General features: G+C 39.7%; 2 protein-coding genes across 2 annotated transcripts in view; one reads left to right on the top strand and one right to left on the bottom strand.

The window, feature by feature from the left end:
* Dnah6 (dynein axonemal heavy chain 6) overlaps nucleotides 1-11,264 on the top strand; it is a 278,870-nt gene extending 267,606 nt beyond the window's left edge. The window contains exons 75-77 of the mRNA XM_071601776.1: nucleotides 2,657-2,808; nucleotides 5,805-6,027; nucleotides 11,161-11,264. Coding sequence (XP_071457877.1) covers nucleotides 2,657-2,808; nucleotides 5,805-6,027; nucleotides 11,161-11,264 — 479 coding nt within the window. The remainder of the gene's footprint in view (nucleotides 1-2,656; nucleotides 2,809-5,804; nucleotides 6,028-11,160) is intronic.
* An 8,588-nt stretch (nucleotides 11,265-19,852) lies between these two features.
* The window catches only part of Trabd2a (TraB domain containing 2A), a 46,174-nt gene continuing 42,579 nt past the window's right edge, over nucleotides 19,853-23,447 (bottom strand). The window contains 1 exon segment of the mRNA XM_071601257.1: nucleotides 19,853-20,067. Within this exon segment, the coding sequence (XP_071457358.1) occupies nucleotides 19,853-20,067 (215 nt within the window).

Consider the following 23,447-nt stretch of genomic DNA (forward strand, 5'->3'; position numbering starts at 1 on the left):
AAGGGCATCAACTGCTTTCTATTTTTTCAGCCCCAGTTCTGAGCAGTCTCCTTTGCTCTAAAAGTGCTCTTGATGGGGGCTGGAGTTATAGCTCAGCTATAACTTGCACATGTGAGGTACTGGGTTCTATCCTCAGCACCACATAAAAATAAATAAAATAAATAAAGGTATTGTGTCCAAATTTAAAAAATCTTCAAAAAAGTGCTCTTGATGTTCCTCCATTGCCCTTTGGGGAATATGGCTAGAGAGCTCCAAAAGAGGATGGGATTTGGAGCAACTAGATTCTAATTAGCCCATCCCTTAACTTATCTCATTCTTAATCCCTAATAAACAATCCATATAAAACAAGCTGGGTAAAATTCTAAAGTTAAGGGTATTTAAGGAGGTGAAATACCTCCACAATGAAAACTACAGAACATTGAAAAACGAAATTGAAGAAGACACAGAAGATGGAAAGACCTTCCATGTTCATGGATAGGGAAAATTAATATTGTTAAAATGGCCATGTTACCAAAAGCAATTTACAGATTTAATGCAATCCCTATCAAAATTCCCATGGTATTATTTATAGAACTATAAAAAATAGTACTAAAATTCATTTGGAAGAATAAAAGACCCAGAATAGTCAAAGAAGTTCTAAGCAAAAAAAAAAAAAAAAGCAAGGCTGGAAGCATCACAATACCTGACTTAAATTACACTACAGACCTATAGTAACAAAACCTGAATGGTACTGACATAAAAACAGACACATAGCAATGGTACAGAGCAGAAGACACAGAGACAAACCTACACATCTACAGTCATCTGATCCTTGACAAAGGTGCCAAAAACATATATTGGAGAAAAAGACAGACTTTTAATCAACAGTACTGGGAAAACTGGTTATCCATCTGTAGAAGAATGAGACTAGACACTTATCTCTCATTCTGAACAAAACCCAATTCCAAATATATTAAAGATCTAGGAATTATACTAGAAACTATGAAAATCCTAGAAAACATAGGATCAGCACTCCAACATATAGGCACAGACAATGACTTTCTCAAAAGAACCCCTAAAGCTCAAGAAATAATGCCTAGAGTTGATAAATGGGATTGCATCAAGTTGAAAATCTTCTGCACAACAAAAGAAACAATTAAGAATATGAAAAGAGAACCTCCAGAATGGGAGAAAGTATTTGCTTTCAGTAGCTACTCTTCTGACAGAGGTTTAATATCCAGAATATATACATCTCAAAAAAACTTAACACACACACAGAAAAAAGAAAACCAAATAACCCAATTAATAAATGTGCATATGACACTTCTCAAAAGGAGAAATACAAATTACTGACAAATATATGAAAAAAAATGTTCCACATCATTAGCTTTAGGTAGTTGCAAATTAAAATTACACTGATTTCATCTTGTAACAGTCAGAATGGCAGTCATCAAGAATACAAACAGTAGTCGGGCATGGTGTCACACACCTATGATCACAGCTGCTCTGGAGGCTGAGGCAGGAGGCTTATGAGTTCAAAGCCAGCCTTAGCAACTTAGTGAGGCCCTAAGCAACTTAGAGAAACCCTGTCTCTAAATTAAATATTAAAAAGGGGCTAGTGATGTTGCTCAGTGATTAAGCGCCCCTGTGTTAAATCCCTAGTACCAAAAAAAGAAGAAGGAGAGAGAGAAGGAGAAGAAGACAAACAATAATAAATGCAAGAGAGGAGGTGGATAAAAAAAGAACAGTTTTACACTGTTGGTAGGATTGTAAATTAGAACAACCACTGTGGAAATCAGTATAGAGGTTCCTCAAAAGACAAGGAATGGAAACACCACATGATGTAGCTATACCACTCCTTGGTATTTATCCTAAAGAATTAAAGTCATCATAGTGACATAGGCATATCCATGTTTATAGTAGCACAACTCACAATAGCCAGCCTAAGGGTCCATCAACAGATGAATGGGTAAAGAAATGTGGTATATATACAATGGAGTTTTTTTTTTCAGCCATAAAGAAAAATAAAATTATGCCATTTGCAGAAAAATAGATAAAACTTGAGAACATTATGTTAAAAAATAAGCCAAATTCATAAGGTTGAGAGTCATATATTTTCTCTCATATGTGAAATCTAGAGTGGAATAAAGAAAAGAGAGGTGAGGGGGGATCTCATGAAAATCAAAGAGAAATCAGTTTGACCTAGAAAAGGGACCAGGAAGGGAGGAGAAGAGGGAAAAGGGAAATACTGGGGAATGATATTGGCCAAATTATATTGTTATATTGTGTACTTATACACATTTGTAACAGCAAATTCCACCTTTATGTCCATCTGTAATGCACCAATAAAAATATGGAAAAAATAGAAAGTTAGGGATATTTGGCCATAAATTTTTCTCACCAGTTTGTTTCATGGCAGGGCCATTCATTTCAGAGTTAGTCTTCTTTCCTTTCTTCCCAGCCATGGCCAGAACTTGTACATCTTTTGGATTCTTACCACCCAGCGTGACCCCAGTTCATGTATGAACTAATTTCTAGTTGAATATTAATAATTGCATTTTCTATGGAGAGGAAGCTCTCTAATACTAGAGCAGCCTGGTTGGGGTGCAGGGGTACAATGTATGTGGAGTAGCAGTGTTATCTGGAGGACCTAGTCTTCTGGTTTTCATATTTACAGGAACTCTTCAAAACCATGCTCGGAAATACAATTTGCCTATAGATGAGCTGAGTTTCAAGTACAACATTATTCCTTCCTACCGAGATCAGGCTGCAGTAATAGAAGCTGCCAAGACGATACAGTTTGGACACGAACTGCCCATGGACCTAGAGGTACTGTCACCTGGTGTTGGGCAAAAAAACTTCTATCTCACTGTAGTCAACAATTTAGTCAATCCCCCTTGCCCCAACCTCGTACCACCTCCCATTTTCAGGAGCAGGAGGGGCAGAGTAGTAATTATATCCCCAAGACAAGCTCCCCCATTGGTAGTGAATAGATGGGAACTAGCTAATTTAGTCTTATTTAGAGTAACTTTCCTAAGCAATACTATTTTATTTCTTAGATATATACATAGTGATTTTTTTTCTATCTTGCAGAGAAAAAATAGCAAAACAATTAAAAACAAGGATTTCACAGTCAAACCAACCTGAGTTTGAATTCTGATGCTGACCACCACCAGCTGTGTGTGCTGTAGCCATTGCTAACATGTCTGCACTTCAGCATCCTCATTTGTAAAATAGGGCCAATGACACCAACTCAGAGTTGAATGCAGTATAAATGAAATGGCAAATGTAATGTGGCCACATAGTACTCCAATAATAAATTACTAGTATCATAGACTAAATTTGTCTACATCATCTACTCAGTTGCCTCCTTGCAGAATTTATATGATAATGTTATACATTCTCTAGCTATAGCCACATTAGATAACCAACAGGAATGTGTTATGGAAGCAATTTACTCCTCTAGTGCAGTAATTCTCAGTGTGCAGTCCCCAGACAAGGGGCAACAACATCACCAAGGAACTTGCTAGAAATGTAAATTCCCAGGCCCCACCCAGACTTATTGAATCAGGTTTTCCATGCTGAAACCCAGAAGTCTATACTTTAATAAACCCCATAGGTAATTCTTAGCCCACTAAAGTTTGAGAACAACTGCTCCAAAATATGAGTAATTCTCAATCTTGGCTGCAGTTAGAATCACCAGGTGAGCTACTTAAACATCCCAGATCCCACTCTGGGATGCAGACTCTGATTGCATCAGAATCTCTGGAGTAGTTCCAGGCATTGTTTTTGTTTTGTTTTAAAATATTCTATTGTATCTGCTAGAGGCACTTAGGATAAGAACTGCCACTGTTGATCTGAACTGTCTGGCTTATATATGCAGAGACATTGATGGGGAAGGGAACCTCTGCCTCTAAGCATCTCTCCATCCAACATGCCTCATAAATATTATTTTTTATATGTGCCATGAGATCAAAGACCTGCTCCTGATTGCTTTTGTCAAGAATGTATTCTCTAACCAATCAGAATAGTTGGGGTGAGTGACTTATGAAAATTTCCTTAAAATATCATGGTCTTTATTAGTAGAAATTGCTCCCAGGTAATTGAATCAGTATTCACCCAACTTAGATCTAATTGATATACTCCTTTTTCTGATTAACAAAACATAAAAAATCAGCCATATTCATGGCTTATTCTATGTAATACTCTAAGATTAATACCTCTTAGTTGCCTGTATCTTAAAATAATAAAAAGGCATACATGCTTAAAGAAATTTGTTTTAGGATCAAAATAATTTCCAAAGTTAGGAGAGAATTTGGAGGTGCACTCCTCATTATTTTGAAAGCTTTCTTGGCCAGAATGGTGTCCCAGGCCCATATCAGGAATAATTGAGGTGGCAGGAGAGCAAAACAACATCTACATAGAAGCCCTAACCAAAGCATTCCAGGATGGTGTCCCTGCTTGTGCCTGGCAAACACTTTCTGCCACAGAGGCAGCCTAACAGACAGAGTTTACAGTGACAACCAGGACCTCTTACACTCCACCCCACCCATGCTGTGCACTGAACCATGACAATGCCTTAGAATCTCTGAGATCTCTGGGGATCTCAGATTGTCTAGCTGGCCTGTCTTTTGATCCACTCAGAAAATGTCTGAAAAAGAAGCCAGGGTGTGTATTTAGACAGCTTTATTTCTGTTACAATCAGGCAGGAACACTGGCAGCCAATTTGCCACCTTTATGCCACTTAGGAAAATGTTCTCCCTCTGTGTGGATGTCCAGATTGCTCCTATACATGGTTTGGTAAGGAGGTGGCAAGATGACTTTTAGACAAACCTATACATACATAGCAGCTAAGAAAACAAAAGGCCCACCCCACACTGCTGCACCCAAGAAACAGAAGGTCACCAAATAGCAAAGACCAGTCAAAAAAATTCATTTATTATAACCTGTACTACATATTGCTAGTGATGTTTAATCCTCTGTCCACAGGCATGGTTCTCCTTTTATTCAAAGGCTCAGGGCCAGGCCCAGATTTGGAAAGATGGCACAGGTGTACCCAAGGAGACATCTAATCCCAGGACACTAAAGGATACGGTCTCTCTTCTCTCTCTCTTCCTTTCACTAGTAATATTATAAAGTAATCATATTTCTAGGTCAGGCATGGTGGCGCATGCCTGTAATTCCAACAGCTCAGGAGGCTGAGCAGGAGGATCACGAGTTCAAAGCAAGCCTCAACAAAAGTGAGGCCCTAAACAACTCATTGAGACCCTGTCACTAAATAAAATACAAAATAGGGCTGAGGATGTGGCTCAGTGGTCAAATACCCCTAAATTCAATCCCTGGTACCAAATAGTAATAGTAATAATAATCGTATTTCGTTAAGCAGAAAGAAAGAAAAAAAAGGAGTTTTCCTTAGACACTCTGCATATTATTGCCGATATACAGTATATAATCTGTCTTCAAAGAGGGCATCCAAATTCATGAAAGACCTTGCTAAAAGATGATAATCCCATTCCTCTTATCCTACTCGATTCTCAAGAGAAAGGGAAAGCTATTTTATCATGATATCAGATAGTCTGAAAGCCCATAAATGGACTTCCCAGGGGCATCCCTATTGACATCCTGGTGGAGTATGGAAAGTAAGAGATACAGTATCAAATTAAGAAGCAAATTATTTTATTTCCCAGACTCTTGGGATGCCCCTCTTTAAATATAGTAACAATAATTTTAGGGTGTTTTTAGAATTACTTTTTAAGGATGTGAATGACCCTAAATGCTGATCATATACTCCTCCTGTCACCTCTAATCCTGTGAGTATCTTTCAGTTGCCTTCTCCTGAGGATGGTGTTCTTGTTCATGGGATGTTCATGGATGCTTCTCAATGGGATGATGAGGCGATGATTATAGAAGATGCCTTGCCTGGACAGATGAATCCAATGCTGCCTGTTGTGCATTTTGAACCACAACAAAACTATGAGCCAGACCCAACACTTTACCACTCCCCACTCTATAAAACAGGGGCCCGGGCAGGAACACTCTCAACTACAGGTAAGGATGTTCTTAAGATTAGTACAGATAATGACCAAATAAAAACTTCAATAGAAGCCTAAACACTAGCTGAAATGCACAAGGGAGTTCTTGGGCCAATTAACTAGACTTATAATAAGGCCACCTGTAACTTATGAATTCATAAATGTTGTAAATTGTATTTGTTCTAATATTGAGTGTAGATTGACATTACAACACTAATGCTTGTTTCTGTTAGAATCTAATCAGTAGAAAAAATAGAGTTTAATGAGCAGAGACTTCCATTTTCAAAATGATGGACTGAATAGACACTAAAATCTCTCACCAAATCCATTTTGACAAATCTAAGAAAAGATATTTTTTAAAATAAACACATAGATGGAAATCTGTGTTACAAAGCTCTGGACCTGAAACTCAAATACAGCCCTGAAAAAAAGGAAGCACATAGAAAGGAAACCATCTCAACAGAAAAGCTGAGAGACAGCTAAAGAATGAACAGAAAAAAAGTCCCTCAAAATATAGCACCATATAATAGGAAAACTTGAGATTGTGCAAAGAGCCAGAATCTCCAATATTTCTCTAGTAGGCAACCTAGAAGAAGTGAGGAGAATGGAGAAGAAGGAATAGTTGAAAAAATAATGGTTGATAATTTCCCAAAACTAATGAAGCACTTGTATCCTTAGATTAAGAGATCTCACACAGTTGAGGGGTGCTTTTTAAAATAGTGAAGGAATGTGTTGATATATTTAAAGGGTGGTGTCCAGTACAGTACATAGTAAATACCACCTAAGTAAACTGCAGGCAGAACAAGCAGTCGTGATGAAAATTTTGTCTGAACAGTGATTCAGCTTTTTCCCTGGATTTGGATGTGAACTTATGGGTAACAAAATTAGATTTAAGAACTATGAAATATTTCACTTTAAGAAAGGAAACTGCTTATTTAAATTCTTTTTAAATGGTAATGTAAACTTTAGTCATGATCCAAGAGTTCTGGCACAGAACAATATTAACCTTCTCAGATATGAAAAGGGCAAACCTCGAGTAGTCAGCATCTCTGGTATCTGAGTCCTGCAGCTAGGAACTCTGGGAGGATATGAGAAGCTTCTCTGTGAGGAAAGGTAATCTCATCTCACAGAAAAGGATGAGGTAGTCTTCACCTACTAATCAACATCCAACTTGAGACAATGATGATATCAATTCAATAGTTTTCAAATTCAATGAATAGAATACTTACTGGTTAAATATTAGAGGCTCTGATTAAGGTAAAAATCCATACCAGGGTACTTACTCAAACTCCTGCATTATTCAGGAAGTCCTAACCAAATCAATAAGAAAATGAAAAAAAAAAAAAGAGAATTATTTGCCAGTTTAATTGATTAAATGGAAAACCCAAAATAATCTACAGAAAATCTGCTAGAAATAGAAGTCCAGCAGAATTGACAAATATTTTAAAATATTTGTAAATTTTAAAATCAATAGAATTCCTGTGTTCCATCAAAAACAAATAGAAATGAAAGAGAAATAAAATATTCCATTCCAATAAAAAATACAATTGATTAGAAGACTAGGACCAGACCAGACAAAAAGGGGCAAAATCCTTTTTGAGAACTTCATAAAATGTTATTGAGGGCCACAAAACAAGACTTTATAGAGGAACTATATCATATTTAGTGGGAAGATTCCATATTGTAAATATTCCAATTACATCCCAAATTAATCTCTAGATTTATATTTATTTTATTCTCAATAAAATAAATATAATTGTTGAAAGAACTTATAGTCTGGTTCTTATATAAAATCAAACAAACTAATAAAACAAAGAATAACAAACAGTTTTAAAGATAATAAGAGAGTCTACTTTTAACAAATATTAAAATGTAGTCATTAAAGTGGTATTACAGTGGCACAAGACTCAACAAATAGATTACATGTACCCTGGAAAGCCTCAGAAACAGGGTGTGTATGTGGGAACTTGACATAAAAACAGTATCATTTAAAATTGGTCAGGAATGTAGAAATTATTCCACAAATGGTGCTGGAACAATTGGTTGTACTAAATTTAGATCTTATACCACACACATAAAAAATTAAACCACATATGGATTATTGAGACTTAATTGTCACTAAATTATAAAATAATTATCCCCTAATGAAATAATGGTAATAATGTTCAATGGTTGCTAATATCCCAAAAAAAAAAGAAAATCAAGACATAAATGTGCTTCCTGATGGAAGTTCACCCCACCTATGAAGTGTTTGTGCCAAAAACTGAAACCTATATATAATCAAACCTCTAGATCTCTAATACTCTTTTACAAGAATAAAAGAACATGTTTAAAATCACCACCAGGATGTCATTGGAAAAATCCAAACTCTGGGAAATTTAACAGGTCCAAAAACCCTGGTTGCTTCAATAAATACATGGCTAGGGGTGGCAAAGAAGCAGAGGGGGAACCTACCAATTAAGAGATTTAAGAGACACATCACTATTATAAGGTATGGAACTTATTTGAAACCTGAATCAAACTAACCATTAAACACAGATATAATTTATATTTACTATAAAAACATATATGTATATACTCACATACATATACACTAATTGGAGAAATTCAAATAATAACTATATATTTGCTATTAGGAATGATTAATGTTTTGCTATAATAGTGCTTATGCTTTTGTTTTTGCTATAATAGTGCTTATTATAATAGTGCTTATAATAGTTCTTATGTTACTGTAACAGTGCTTATGCTTTTAGGAGTTACATACTGAAATATTTGAAAAACATGTATATGTTATCTAGTATTTGCTTCAAAATAATCTGAAGAACATAAGGAATGTGTGTGGAAAGGATGGGGACAAAAGGAACTTCAACTTTATCTATGTTTCGATTTTTCCATTAAAAGAAAAAAAACAGGGCTGGATTTGTGACTCAGTGGTAGCTCACTTGTCTAGTGTGTGTGAGGCACTAGGTTCAATCCTCAGCACTACATATAAATAATGAATAAAATAAATGTCCATAAATATCTAAAATAATATTTAAAGGAAAAAACATGATAAAACATTAATAGTAAGTCTGGATTTTGGTCAGTGCATTCTTAAAATTTATCACTACCTTGTTCAAGTTAAAAGTTACTTTATTTGAACTAATGCATGTCCAGGTCTTCAGAGTAAGGAGTAAGGAGTGATGGAAACAGGCAGTTCATATCTTTTTAAAAAATATTTATTCTTTTTAGTTGTAGTTGGACACAATACCTTTATTTATTTATTATTATATGGTGCTGAGGATCGAACCCAGGGCCTCACACATGCTAAGTGAGCGCTCTACCGCTGAGCTACAACCCCAGTCCCAGTTCATATCTTAATACAAGTCAGTGGAGGCCTGAGTTAATCTTGGGTGCAAAAGATGTTCATTCACCGAGGCACAGCACCCACCCCACTAAAAGCTAGTCCAGCTAAGACCACTGACAGCATCTGATCCCGTCTGGAGGCAGCAAGCTTTCCTTTAACCTGGCTTGATAGTTCTAAGACCCTTTAAACCTGCCAGGTTCTCAAATATTGCATACAAAGCACCAATGACCCCTGAGAGAAGACAATCTTTATTTTTACAACTGTTCCATACACACACTCAGCTACTCATAAGTTCCTTCTAGTCATCCTATTTCTTTCCTAGTTCCTATAAGAAAACTGGCAAATTCCTCTTAACCATGATCCACTGGTGGAATAGCAGTATGGTTGCTTTAACGACCCTTGTTTTGCAGCCACTGTGGCACAGAACCTGATATCCACCCTCTAGGACATGTGACATGTGGTCACACATACCAATCCCAATCACCACTGTTGGAGACAGTTGTATATAACTACTAAGTCATCTCTGTATGTACAATGAACCCCTTAGAAAGCAGTGGTGAGATGTGGAGATTAAGAATTATTGTAAGTCAGCTAAATTCATTTCTGGACAAGAGCAAACTGATTCAGCTTAAATCAGATTCAATGGCTGTAGAAATTTGGTTATGTCCCCAAGTACTTCCTCCTACCTAGAGGAGGCCTCATACAGTAGAGGCACTGATTATCTGAGGGGGATGTGTGCATGGAAGTGTGGGAAAGGGAAGGGGAGGTTGTAAGGGATGTTTAGGACCTTGGACTAAATTTCTGTGTCCCATGAAATCAGTAAGTATACATTAAGACTGTCTAGGCTTGCTTTCCCTCAAACTGGGGCTGGTGGCATGGGAGGCCTATCACAGACACCTCAAGACCACCATGAAGGGGATGGCACACAAAAGTAAGGAGAGGGAGATATAGGCATTATCTCCTGGGGGCATCAGGGCTTTCCCCAAAGTTCACACAAATGGGGGCTGCTGTGAAAGCAGTGTTATAAGTAGCAATCCCATTCCAAGGGCGAGACCCTATTCTCAACCTTATCCTGGTCACCTCACAGAGACCCACAATGGAAAAGTTGCAGAAGTGCTCTTTTATATTGGATGTGTAAGAGCTGAGAATAGAAAATACCTGTAACTATGCTTATTCATCTCAGGAGCCCAAGTGCCTACCACTACAGAATAGAACAAAGAATGCGTGGATGGATGGACAGAAGGGCAGATGGGCTGGATGCCCAACCCACAACTACATCCTCCTTTGTGCCACTGAAAACTCAGTCTTGAATCCTAGTCCAGTGCCCTAGATTCAGACTGCAGAAAACTTAAAACATAGCTCTTAAAGTTATAAAGTCTAAGCTGTACAGGTCATAAAGGACCATTATTCTAAACTCTTTTCATGTGTGTGCAGGTGTAAATAAGCCTTGAATTCAGGATCTAGAGCATGCTAGAAAAGCATTCTACTACTAAGCTATACTCCCAACCTACCTCACCACTTTTTCATTTTTGGCTAAGTTGCCAAGACTGACCTCAAATTTGTAATCCTCTTGCCTCAACCTCCTTAGTAGCTGGTATTATAGGTGTGTGCTACTATAGTTGGCTTCAAATCTTCATTTTATGGCACATAAACCTGAAGCTCACAGAGGACTCTTTGCCTACAGGCTAGAGGCAGTCTGAAACCCAGCTGTTTCAACTTTCATTATCTTGTCTCTTTATATCTGGAAGTTATTTTTTAAATAACAATTCTTCCCCCCATCCCATCCCCTATATCTTTAATTAGGCCATTCAACCAACTTTGTGGTGACTATCCTTTTACCCTCCAATCGGTCTAAAGACTACTGGATTGCTAAGGGATCAGCTTTGCTCTGCCAACTGAATGAGTGAACAAATGCCACATTAGTCCAGAGGTCTTCCCTGATGGAGGGGAAAGTTTGACCAATTTACATTGGAGCAAAATGATGTTACTTCTGATTTGACTTAAGGTAGTAAGTAAGTATGGCTGTTTCTCTTATGACTTAAAATAAAGTGTTCTGAGTTCTTTCTGTTAGTAATCCAGGCTTTGATGTGAAGACGGTGGGTTCTGCACCCACCTATTAAACCTGTTCCTTCATCCATGTGAGAGTCAGGCCTCTTCCCATCAGTAACCTGAGGGACCCACTGGAAGAGTCAGGACTTATCCCCTCACCTACACAGGCTCCCTTCCTCATCACACTCTTATGAAAGGTCAATGTGTACTTTAGTCACATAGCCCTGGGTGCTTCTGTTTCTAGACTAATTAAGGCTCTCAGAACCCAGCACCTGGGGAGTGAATTCAGTGGTTGCAACAACTGGTAAAGCAAATGAGCAGGAAGATAAGATCTTGGCCATGGTGCCAGTTACCTGACTCTATGAGGTTATATTACAAACCTTGGAAGGGCCTTCATTTTCATAAAAGTGCAGGCTGCTCCTGCCCAAGTACAGAGGAATTTTCCTCCTTTATTTTAATATGAACCTGGGTGAAAACTAACCAAGTCCCCACCAGGTATGTTTGAGCCCATCACCTCAAAAGCAGAGGTTGTTGGCCCAGTGAATAAGTGGAGCAGCCCATTTTGAGAAACATTTTATGCCAGCCCTTCCAACAAGGATCATTGCTTCCTTGGCCATAACATAACCCAGGAAATTGGGGAAAACACACATATGAGCCTCTGGAAAAAGCCACACCACCCTCTTACAAAATGTGGGAGGAATAGGATCAACCACAGTGATCCTACTGTCCCATTTTATCTCTGCCCCCTACCTTTATCTCCACTTCTGACAAAATTAACTCAAGGACTTGAGTGGGACCAATAAGAAGTAGTTGTGTTTGCTCCAAATCTGGTTTAGGATAAATTTGATTGTCTGGTCTTGTAGCTTTGACTTCCCTTCCTTTCCTGAGGCTTTCTTGTGAGCTCATTCTCAATCAACTTGACTCAAGTTGCAAAAAAGTATGGAGTCCCATTTCTATCAGAGTTCAATGCAAAGACTACTCTTGGGTATTTCAAGCATAAATAGAAGCCAACAAAGGCACTTCTACAGCTACAGAAGTCAGAGGGTCAATATCAGGCACCATGGAAGCTATAATCCAAAGTCAGAAAGCTACAGGAAAGTGTCAACCTCATAGGTGCTCCACACCCATGAAGGTGACCAGAGTATGAAGCAAAGCCTGGCCACTGCACAAACTTATGTCTGCTGGAGACTGCATGATTGCTGCCACCAATGAAGAAAAAGACACTCTGCCCACTCCTGCCTTCCAAACCTTACTCATTGTGTCTCATTAGGAGAATCTAAATCATAGCAGCAAGGAAATCTGGAAGTTTTTAGCCCTCCTACCTCCTATAGTACACGGGTTACAAAATGAAACAAAGGATCCTAAGTGCTATTGCACTACTTTTGTTAAGGCCACAAAAATGATTGAGAATGAGCTCACAAGAAAGCCTCATGAAAGGAAGGAAAGGCAAAGCTACAAGCCCAGGCAATCAAGCTTACTCTAAACCAGATTTGGAACAAACACAACTACTTCTTATTGGTCCCACTCAAGTCCCAAGCAGACCTACTTGGAGTTTTGTGAGCTACTCAGAGGCCTAGGAGGACCAGAAGGGAACCTTGCCACAGGGAGGAGATCCTGGTCTGAAATTTGGGGATTAGAAGAAGATAGATGATCTGGAGAGGGTGTAACGTTCCCATTTCAGACACAATTAGGGCAGTTCTGCAATTACTTTTATAGCTCCCCCATAAGATTTTATTTGTAAAAGGCATTATCAGTAAACATGTAAATAATAAATAACAAGACAGGAGTGAGTAGTTTAAAAACCACTTCTTTCACAACACCCCTGAAAAGCCTGCCCATCCCCCCAGTCTCCAGCATGTCAGAAAGTCACACTGATATATGTAAAGAAGTACCTATCAGAGCACAAGGAGCACCCTGTTCACCAGTCCTTGAACAGAGACATACATGGCCTACTGACTGCCCTGCATCCAAAATTTGGGGCAAACTGGAAGGACAGCAGAAGGAGGGAGAGACAGGTCAAGATCTGCAGCTGAATAGTGCAAAGCCCAGGAAGAAAGCAATGATAGTTTTCAGAGGGTGTGAGCGAAAGTTATTTGCCTCTTAGATTCACATCATAAAAAAAAGTCTACACAAAAACAGTATTTAGTTATTTCATACCATTCATTTACAATTTATTTTCATCCAACTCATTATGTTACAAAACTGTACATCTCCTCCCAACACTGTTGGATAACCCAGGTCATTTGTTAGGAGGAGAAGAATCACCACTGGGCTTCTTCTTCAGATGTCTTCTCTCCTGGGTTGGGCTTATCAAGACCAGACCAAAGTGTGGAATGCGGGAATGGCAATCCTTTAAGTAAGGTCTTGGCCTGGCTCCTCCAGTTGCTACAAGAGGGATGTCTCTGTTGGGAAAGCAACCACCAGTCCCAAGAACACAGAAGTCCAGAGAGACAGGCAGGTGGTACTGGCCACCATCTGGCTGTGGTGGGAATGTCTGTGGTGAGGGAGCCACAATTCAGCAGAGATATGCCTGTCCAGGACAGGGACCTGGAGTTGTGGGGCCATAGCACTAGGAATTCAAGAGAAATACAGAATCTCAGGGCACAGCAAAAGCCTAATATATACTCCAATTCCCCCAAACATCCCCTGGGTTTTTCATTTCCCCCCTTTAAAGGCAGGAATAGATATTAGTATGTGGACAGGCTGCCTATATCTTTGGCCCTATTTTGTGACTTTGGCCACTACTCCCAGAAAACCAAATGACAGAGGACTTTAGCAGTCTTGCCAATTACCCCCACACTATATACACACCATTTGACTCTTGATTCAAGGATTATTTCAGGCAGGCTCCTCCTGGTCACACTCCCCACTCATATACACAGTACACACACGCCCACAGCACCTACACTTTCTTTGCAGATCATTTACTCAAAATCTAGCTTCATGTGCATACTGTGAGCTCCTTGAAGGCAGAGATCAATGTCTATGTGTTTCACCCGACAAATAGCACCACTACAACAGCAGACTTAGGAGGAACTCAATGAGCTTGGGTTTATTTTAACTGGATTGTGGATCCCAGCCTTTCTATAAGCTTTATGCCCTGCAGAACCACAATTTTCTATCCAACTCTGATCCACACATTAGCCCTCAGAGGGCATCTTGTGTTTAACCACTCTCAGAAAACAAGCCCATTCCTACAGAGTTGATTCTAGCTCTGCAAAACTACAAAATTCTCCCAGATCTGCTAGGAGAAAGGGCTGGAAAATTAAATTCTTCACAACCTTCATTCTACTTTAAAAAAGATCTACCTTTACCCCCACATTTGTTGTTGTTGTTGTTTTTTTAAGATGTCGATGGACCTTTATTTTATTTATTTATGTATATGTGGTGCTAAAAATTGAACCCAGTGCCTCGCACATGCTGGGCGAGCACTCTACCACTGAGCCACAACCCCAGCCCCCACATTTGTTCTTTCACAAACATAAACATGTGGCCCTTGCCTTGGCTTGAAGCAGTAACCTTAAATCTGGATTCACATCATAGCACAGGCAGAAGAGAAATGACTGGGAAAGGCTGCTCCCTGATTGGGCAATTCCCAGCCCTCTCAGTTTAAGAGTCACCTGGGTCTGCTCACCACCCATATTTCAGGGGAAGGAGAGATGCCAGCATGGCTCTGCCCATCTGTCTCACCTCTCTTCCAGGAAGACCCACAGGTTGTTGAACCACTGCCTCAGTACCAGGCACCTCCGCTTCTTCCTGAACTTTTGTCCCGACTAGTCTAGTTGGTTGGCACTTTCAGGCAAGGGCTCATGGGGCAGCGAGTCACAGACAGGGCTTCCAGTGCCAGTGCTGCCAAGACTGGCACTTCCAAGGCAAAGATGTCCAATGGAGCCAGTGTGAGATGGGCTCTTACTCCTCTATGTAAACTAGGGTGGAAGGGGAGGGCTGCATAGCATGGTCCTTCCTGCTCCTGTGGCTCAGGACCTCATGATCCTGCCAAGAACACCTTGTTCACAAAGCCACCTGGAAAATTGGTCATTTTGACACCTTTATTTCCCCTCCACATATCCTCACCCTGTTCTCTCAAAATCTCCTGTCCTTTGGGAGAAAACCCAAAGATTTTTTTTTTTTTTACTGTATATAATTACTGCACTTTCCCAACCATGAATACGTAAGTACTGTCTAGAAAGTCAATGAAGATTATAGCATTTAAAGATAAACTGTTTAAGTGCCATTTGCTTTTAAAAAAAAGTGACCCTTAACCCTCTTGTATTCTTTTGAGAGGTTATATTGGAATAGAAATAGGTTCTCTGTCCCTTGGTGGCTACCCGATCCTCATATGAAGTGCTGGCTCATAGGGCTGGCCTCTAACACTTCTCACCAGGTCTGCCTTTAAACCATCTCTCCCAAAGGTAACATATATTTTTACAACTTATGGGAAACTCAGACTTGCTTCTAGTTTTCCCCTAAAGGTAATTATAGTCCTCAAACACCACTTTCAGTGAAAAAAATTAAGCCATCAGAAGGGCCAAGTTTCTTCCTACAGTAGGACTTTTATCAAGGATTTAGTTGGGGGATAGAAGAAGAGTGCCATAAGAGAAGAATTCTACTCATTATCTCCTGATGTAGGCCATGAGGGATTTTATGCTCACATCTATCTGCCTAAAAGGGGAGCAGGGGGACTTTCCTTCCCCAGTGATGTGGGTGCAGACAACCAGCATATAAGAAATAATTTACTCTGCTCTTGATTCAACCTTGATGAAATGTCTACCTGCCAGAAGCTGGCCTCAGCTCTGACTAACAACCTGGCAGAACCTCACAGGTCAGTTACTATTAATCTATTAATTGTGTGAAAAAGGGAAGAGGTATAAGAGAAGTAAACAAGGGAAAGACCTATACAAGGTAAAAAAAAAAAAAAAAAAAAAAAAAAAGTAATTCCTCAAGTGGAAGAGAAAGAAAACAAAAGGCCACTACTCTTACTCTGATTCTGAGACTGAGGACCTCATAAACATAAAGTCACAGCTAGAAGGTTTCTAGAGGACATGAACTATTATAGTCATTACTCTCCTTAGCATAATGCCTGGCACACACTGCGACACCATTTAGATGAATCCTTCATTGTAGCAACAAAGAAACTGGGCCTGCAGAGGGAGGGTGCCCTACCCAAGGCTCTCCAAGATTTGGAGAATTTAAAGAATGTGGTATCTAGAAAAAAGCCCAGGCTTGGAGCTTTGGATGAGAATATTAACCTTTCTGAGTTTCTGACACTTGGGTAAAGTTGACCTATCTCACCTGTGAGGATCAGACAACCTATGCACTATGTTTCAATCACTGCTAAGCACACAGTTTTTCTACTCTGGCCCTTAACCCTTCCCCATTGGCCCCTTCTCTCTGATGCTCCTTTGGAGATTTTATCCTCCACCTTTGCCTCAAAGGACCACAATTATCAAGTTGATCACTAAAATCTCTCATATACCGCCACTGGCTAAATGAGTGCCCATGGGTTATCACAATAATAATAATATTTACAAATCAACCAACTCTAGTTGAGACCTACTTTATGCCAAGTGCCAGGATAGAGACTTTTGAGAACTTAGTTTTGGGAAAAAAAATAGATACTTATCCTGAAGGCTCTAGAAGAAAAAGAGAGCTCTTACTCAAAGCCATACAGAAGCACAAACCAAATAACTTAGGATCATGAAGAGGGTGACCCCAGGCTGTAGGAGCAGAGGATGTGGTGTATACACTGAAGTCACAGATTCCAATAGCAAGAACTGGGATTGAGGATAGTGAATGAATCCCTAGCAGAGGAAAATACATGAACAATGGTGAAAAGGCTGGAAACTAAAAGATGGGAGAAAGGGCAAAAAGAGAGGGTTTTGGAGGTGAAGGGGTCTGACTTCTATCCTGGCTCTGACTAGCTGTGTGACCTTTCACAGTGTTTTCGTCATTAAATAGAAATTTCCACCTAGCAGCTGGTTTTGAAAATTAAGCAAGAGTCTACAAGAACCTGACTACCACCTGATAATCCATCAATAAATGTTCTTTTTCTCTACTGAAAAATGTGAGCATCTCAGCTTGATGAGAGAACAGATTCCCAGCCCTCTCTGTGCATCACAATCTCCTGGAGAACTTTTTTAAATAGTTTCATTCTGTGAAGTTTCTGTTCAGTTCCTTTGCCCATTTATTGGTTGGGTTATTTGTGGGGTTGTTTGTTTATTTTGGTGTTAAGTTTTTTAGTTCTTTATCCCTGAAACTAATGCTCTATGTGAGGAGCAGGTGGCAAAGATTTTCTCCTATTGTGTAGGCTCTTCACACTTTTGTTTGTTCCTCTGCTGTGAAGCAGCTTTTAGTTTGATGCCATCCATTTATTGCCCATTTATTGATTCTTGATTTTACTTCTTGCACTTTAGGAGTCTTATTAAGGAAATCAGTTCCTGAGATGATATGTTAGAGTGTTGGGCCTACATTTTCTTCTTGTATATACAGGGTTTCTGGTCTAATACCTAGGTCCTTGATCCACTTTGAGCAGAGTTTTGTGCAGGGTGAAAACAGGAGCTAAATTTCATTCTACTGCGACAGACACTTCACAGAAGAAGAAATATAATTAGTCAACAAATATATGAAAAAAATGTTCAACATCTCTAGCAATTAGAGAAATGCAAATCAAAACTACATTGAGATTCTTGCTTCAGTCAGAATGGCAATCATCAAGAATATAAGTAACAATAAATGTTGGTGAGATGTGCGGGAAAAGGTACATCATACATTGTTGGTGGGACTGCAAATTGGTGCAGTCACTCTGGAAAGCAGTATGTAGATTCCTCAGAAAACTTGGAATGGAACCACCATTTGACCCAGCTATCCCACTCCTTGGAGTATATCCAAAACATTTAAAAATCAGCATTCTACAGTGACAGGACCATATCAATGTTTATAGCAGCTCAATTCACAATAGCTAAACTATGAAACCAATAAGTTCCCTTCAATAAGTGATTGGATAAAGAAAATGTGATTCACACACACACACACACACACACACACACACACACACTGGAGTATTACTTGGCCATAAAGAAGAATGACCTTATTATATTTGTCAGCAAGTAGATGGAGATAGAGACTATCATGCTAACTGAAATAAGCCAATCCCCCAAAAATCAAAGGTTGAATGCTTTCTTTGATATGTGGAAGATAACACAAAATATGGGTGGGTGAGGGGAAGAATAGAAGTGCAGTAGATTAGACAATGGGGAAATGAAAGAAGGAAGGGGAGATAGGAAAAGAAAAGACAGTGGAATGGATCTTACATAATTTTCCCACGTACATATATGAAAACAACACAGTGAATCCCACCATCACACCATCATGTACATCCATAACGATGGAATCCTAACTTGAATAAAATACATTCCATGATTATATAATTATATCAAAATATATTCTGCTGTCAAATATAACTAAAATAGCTGGGTCAAATGGTAGTTGCATTCCAAGTTTTCTGAGAAATATACATACTGCTTTCCAGAGTGACTGCACCAAAACAGAATCTATTAATAAATAAATACTGTTTTCTCACCTTCCTTTCACCAGGGGCTGATATCAGGGTTAGAGGCAGAATTAGACAACTAACAAGACACAGAACACACACACACACACACACATACACACCATGTACACCACATATGTGCACTCCACACATACTATCCATCACACAACAGACCACACATGCACACCACATACACACTCCCCGAGCAAGTCCTCTCTAGTACCCCGAAGGGATAGCTGTCAAGCCCCAGCTCAGTCAGCACCCCAGCTTTCCTGGAAGTCAATCCAATAGATGGAGACCCACAATCTCCCTGCCCCAAGCAGAGAACCACTCATGGCAGGGCTTTCCCTCCAGATCTGAGAAAAGAACAGGCAGGAGAGTGGCTGGGCAGACAGTAGAGCTGACTCAGGGAGGGATGGCACTTTAGTCAGGGAAAACAGCAGTAGCAAAGGCAGTAACATAGCAGGAAATGAAGATTTTTCTGATGCAAGTGGTAATGCTAGAAAAGAGATTTGAATGCCAAAACACTGGACTTTTAAAGAGAACAAGTAATCTTGGAAGGTTCTGAGTAGAGGATACTTGAAAGATTAGTCCCACAGAATGGTAAAGAATGAATCAGAAAGAGAAACGCCTGGAATGAGCCATGGCCATGGTAATGGAGAACAACAAATCCCAAGGAGGTTTTTCTGGAAGAAGCCAAGTGTCTTGTGGAAAATGGGAAATGGAAAGAGCATTAATCCCTGAGGCCTCCAGAACCCTGGGCAACCTTCCCTCCACGTTCCCTTCCCCCTAAATGCTGCTAAGAAAGAGTTCACAGCACCCTCAGCAGTCCCAAGTACCCACCCAGTCACCCACGTCTGATACAACCCCAGCCATCTAATGTCCATCAGTGTCCATCTAATGACCATTCTCCTGGGCCCCAAGGAAATGACCATGCTGTGGTCCTCTGGAGCCTCTGAAGATAACAGCCACCCTGGTGCCCAGGCAGCCAGTCCCCTTGCTGCTGTCTACCCAGATACAACCAATTGTTGATGGGACATCTAGCCAGGGCATGTTCTCATGGCCTTTGCAATGCAACACATCCAGCACTATGTTGTTGCCCATAAAACAGCCTACAGTGAGAAAAATGAGCAGAAACACTATAGTTCTCAGGACCACCCAATATACTCCCCAATCACACACCCAAGAACAAAGAAATCATCCTGCCTATCCCTTTCCCAACTGTGCAGCACAGTACAGTTTCAGAGAGGTTCTAAAATTGGGCCTCATGACAGCCCTACAAGGCAGGCAGGGCATGATAAGTGTGTTTCAGAGATGAAGACACTGAAGATCAGAGCAATGTAAGATCAGAGCTGCATAGCGGGGGAGGCAATGTGGAGGGAAGGTTGCCCAGGGTCCTAGAGGCCTCAGAAATGCTCTTTCCATTTCCCACTTTCACTGGAGATGAGGACACTGAAAATGAGAGCAATGGGAGAGTTTGCCTGGAGTTACTGAATGAGTAAGCACTCATTCAGTCCCACAGCTAAGGATAGAAAGAACCTGAACATCAAACTCCCAATGTAGTAAGACTTCCCAGAGGAGGTGACATTTGCGCAGGATTCTAAAGGATGGGAGCTGGTCTGGGGAAAATGAGAAGGTTTCCACCTATGGAGAAATGCAAAGGTGCTCCCTGGGGAAGAAAGCAGGCTGGTGGGATTGAATGAGTGCTTAGTACCCAATCATCACTTTCCAACAAAAGCAACCTAGTCTGAGAAATTCTCTTCTTAGATGTTTCTGCATAGGACAGGAGGCATTATAGTTTAGGAGCCACAATCAGGGATCCCAGGAGCCTACAGCACCATCACAAATAATAGCAAGATCAAGCAGAAGGAACACAGAAGCCCTGGTTCCTAGTTTCACTTATGGAAATCCTCATGCAGGGAAGGGGTATCTGGCTCCATATGTGATGTTTCTTGGCAACCACTGTGTCCTAGGGTACCCCTCACTCTAAGCCTTCCTTTGAGGATTCCCGCTCCAATGATCTTTTTAGTAAAACCATTAGCTCCCATCCCTCTTCTGCCTGCAGCCTAGACCAACTCTAACCAGAAACAGACCTAATAATTGGGAGTGGGGAGAAGCTATCACCACTGGCAAGGTAACCCTGGCAAACCAGGAGCCCAAAAGTTAGCATGAGCTGATTTAAGATCAACACAACATCTAAATAAGAAAAAAAAGAACTTGTCTTTAATCACTCATAGTATTTTATTTATTTACTTAAGAATGAGGAAATGGCAATTGGAACAAGTGATTATAGCTTTTGCTGAGCACCCTTGACTTTTCCAAAGGTGAGCTCCATTTCTTCATACTTTGTCTCCAGATCCCAATGACAAAAGCTACTGTTCGATATTAAAGCTTCAGTACTTTCAGTTTTTGGTTATCCTCATTTTGCAATCAAGTATTTTCTTAACCACACTGATTTTTTTTTTGGGGGGGGGGGCGGTGAGGTATTGCTGGGGATTGAATCCAGGGCCTCATGGATTTTAGGAAAGTATCCCAAATCCAGCTTTTTAAATTTTAAAATGCTGGAGGTAAGGGTGTCAGCAACCCCACCTGAGAAGGCACAGGGAGAAAGAAGCCACAAAAAATAATCATTCTAGAAAGAACCCTGACACCCAGGTGCCCAGGGGCTATGAGAGTTCCATTCGGGGATACATTAGAATCATAAATTGTATCCTTAGAATCAGAGAAGTCCAGGTGTTACAATGTCACTTCACACCATCTGCACCAGCACAAACCTTATCCAAAGGCCCACCCTCTAAACTACCCAGATCAAAACATGCTGTCTAGCCTCCCACCTGCCCAGAACACACATCTAACTTAACCCTCCATTGAGCACCCCATTAATGTATTACTGGATGCAGGGGAAGCTCTTGGGAAATTAACTGAGTCTGGCAAGAGTAGAAGGTAAAGGCTCCAGTGCCCAGGCACTTTGTATCTCTGCTACCCAGATGTGTACTTTAGTAAGACAAAGCTGTTTCCTAATGTTCACACCAGGGAACAAGCCAGGGGAAACACCACTGTCGGGTACCTAAAGAGCAAAACCCTGGCTAACAGCTTTGTTTGAAAAAGTCATTTGTTGAGACAGGAAGGAGTTGGACATAGTGTAACAATCCAAATATGAAACTTAAGACTTATAGAAGAGGGAAACCACTCACACAGATTTGAGAGGCACCATGAAAGACAGAAACAGCAATTTGTTTTGTGGCAGAATTCTTCAATCAATAAGGTATAGAAGACAAACCTCTCATTTTTTATAACAGTTTTATTCAAACAATTACATAAAGTAAGATCTATTATTTTTACGTGAAATTCTATTTTTATTTTAATTTGTTATAATGGCAGAATTCATTACAATTCATATTACACATATAGATCACAATTTTAAGATCTATTCTTTTAAAGCATACAATTCAGTGATTTTTTTTACTCTATGTGAGAACATATAGAGTACTTAGACAAATTAAGATATCTATGATGTCTCTAGATGATACAATCTAATTAGTCCACCATTGTATACACAGTCTACCTGTATTAGCTTTTTTGTTACTATGACTAAAAGACCTGACAAGAACAATTTTAGAGGAGGGATATTTATTTGGGGGCTCACAGTTTCAGAACTCAGTCCACAGACAGCTAGCTTCATTCCTTGGGACTCACAGTGAAGTAGGACACCATGGCAGAAGAATATGACAGAAGGAAGCAGCTCACATGATAATCAAGAAGCAGAGAGAGAGAGAGACTCCACTTGCTAGATACAAAATATATACCCCAAAAGCACACCACCAAGCACCTTCTCCAGCCACACCCCATCCACCTTCAGTTACCACTCACTCAGTTAATCCCATCAGGAGACTAATTCACTGATTGGGTTAAGGCTCTCGTAGCCTGATCATTTCACCTCTGAATGTTCTTGCATTGTCTCACGTGAGCTTTTGGAGGACAACTAATATCTAAGCCATAACATTATCACTAACAGAAACATTGTCATGCAGCACATAATAGTATTTACCGTAGTTCTCATTACCAGATTCATGTCCAGCTTTCAATAAAAATGTAAAATTATGCTGAAAAATAACAGTCTAAAGAAACAAAGTAAGCATCAGACTCAGACATGATAAAGATTCTTGAATGATCAAATAGGAATATGGCTGAACTGAAAAGCATTGTCAATGAAATGGATCTAAAATTTATAAAATACTTCATCCAACAATGGAAGAAAACATACTCTATTCTACTCATGTGGAATATTCACCAAGATAGACTATATTCTGGGTCATAAAACATGCCTCAGCAGATTTAAAAGAATAGAAATCTTACAACATAAGCTCTCAGGCAATTAAACTAAACTAGAAATCGATAACACAAAGGTACCCCTCAAACCCCAAATACATAAAGATTAAACAGTACATTTTAAAATAGAACATTGATTAAAGAAGTTTCCTGAAACTTTAGA

Source organism: Marmota flaviventris, chromosome 14, assembly GCF_047511675.1.
Source record: "Marmota flaviventris isolate mMarFla1 chromosome 14, mMarFla1.hap1, whole genome shotgun sequence".
Taxonomy (NCBI): domain Eukaryota; kingdom Metazoa; phylum Chordata; class Mammalia; order Rodentia; family Sciuridae; genus Marmota; species Marmota flaviventris.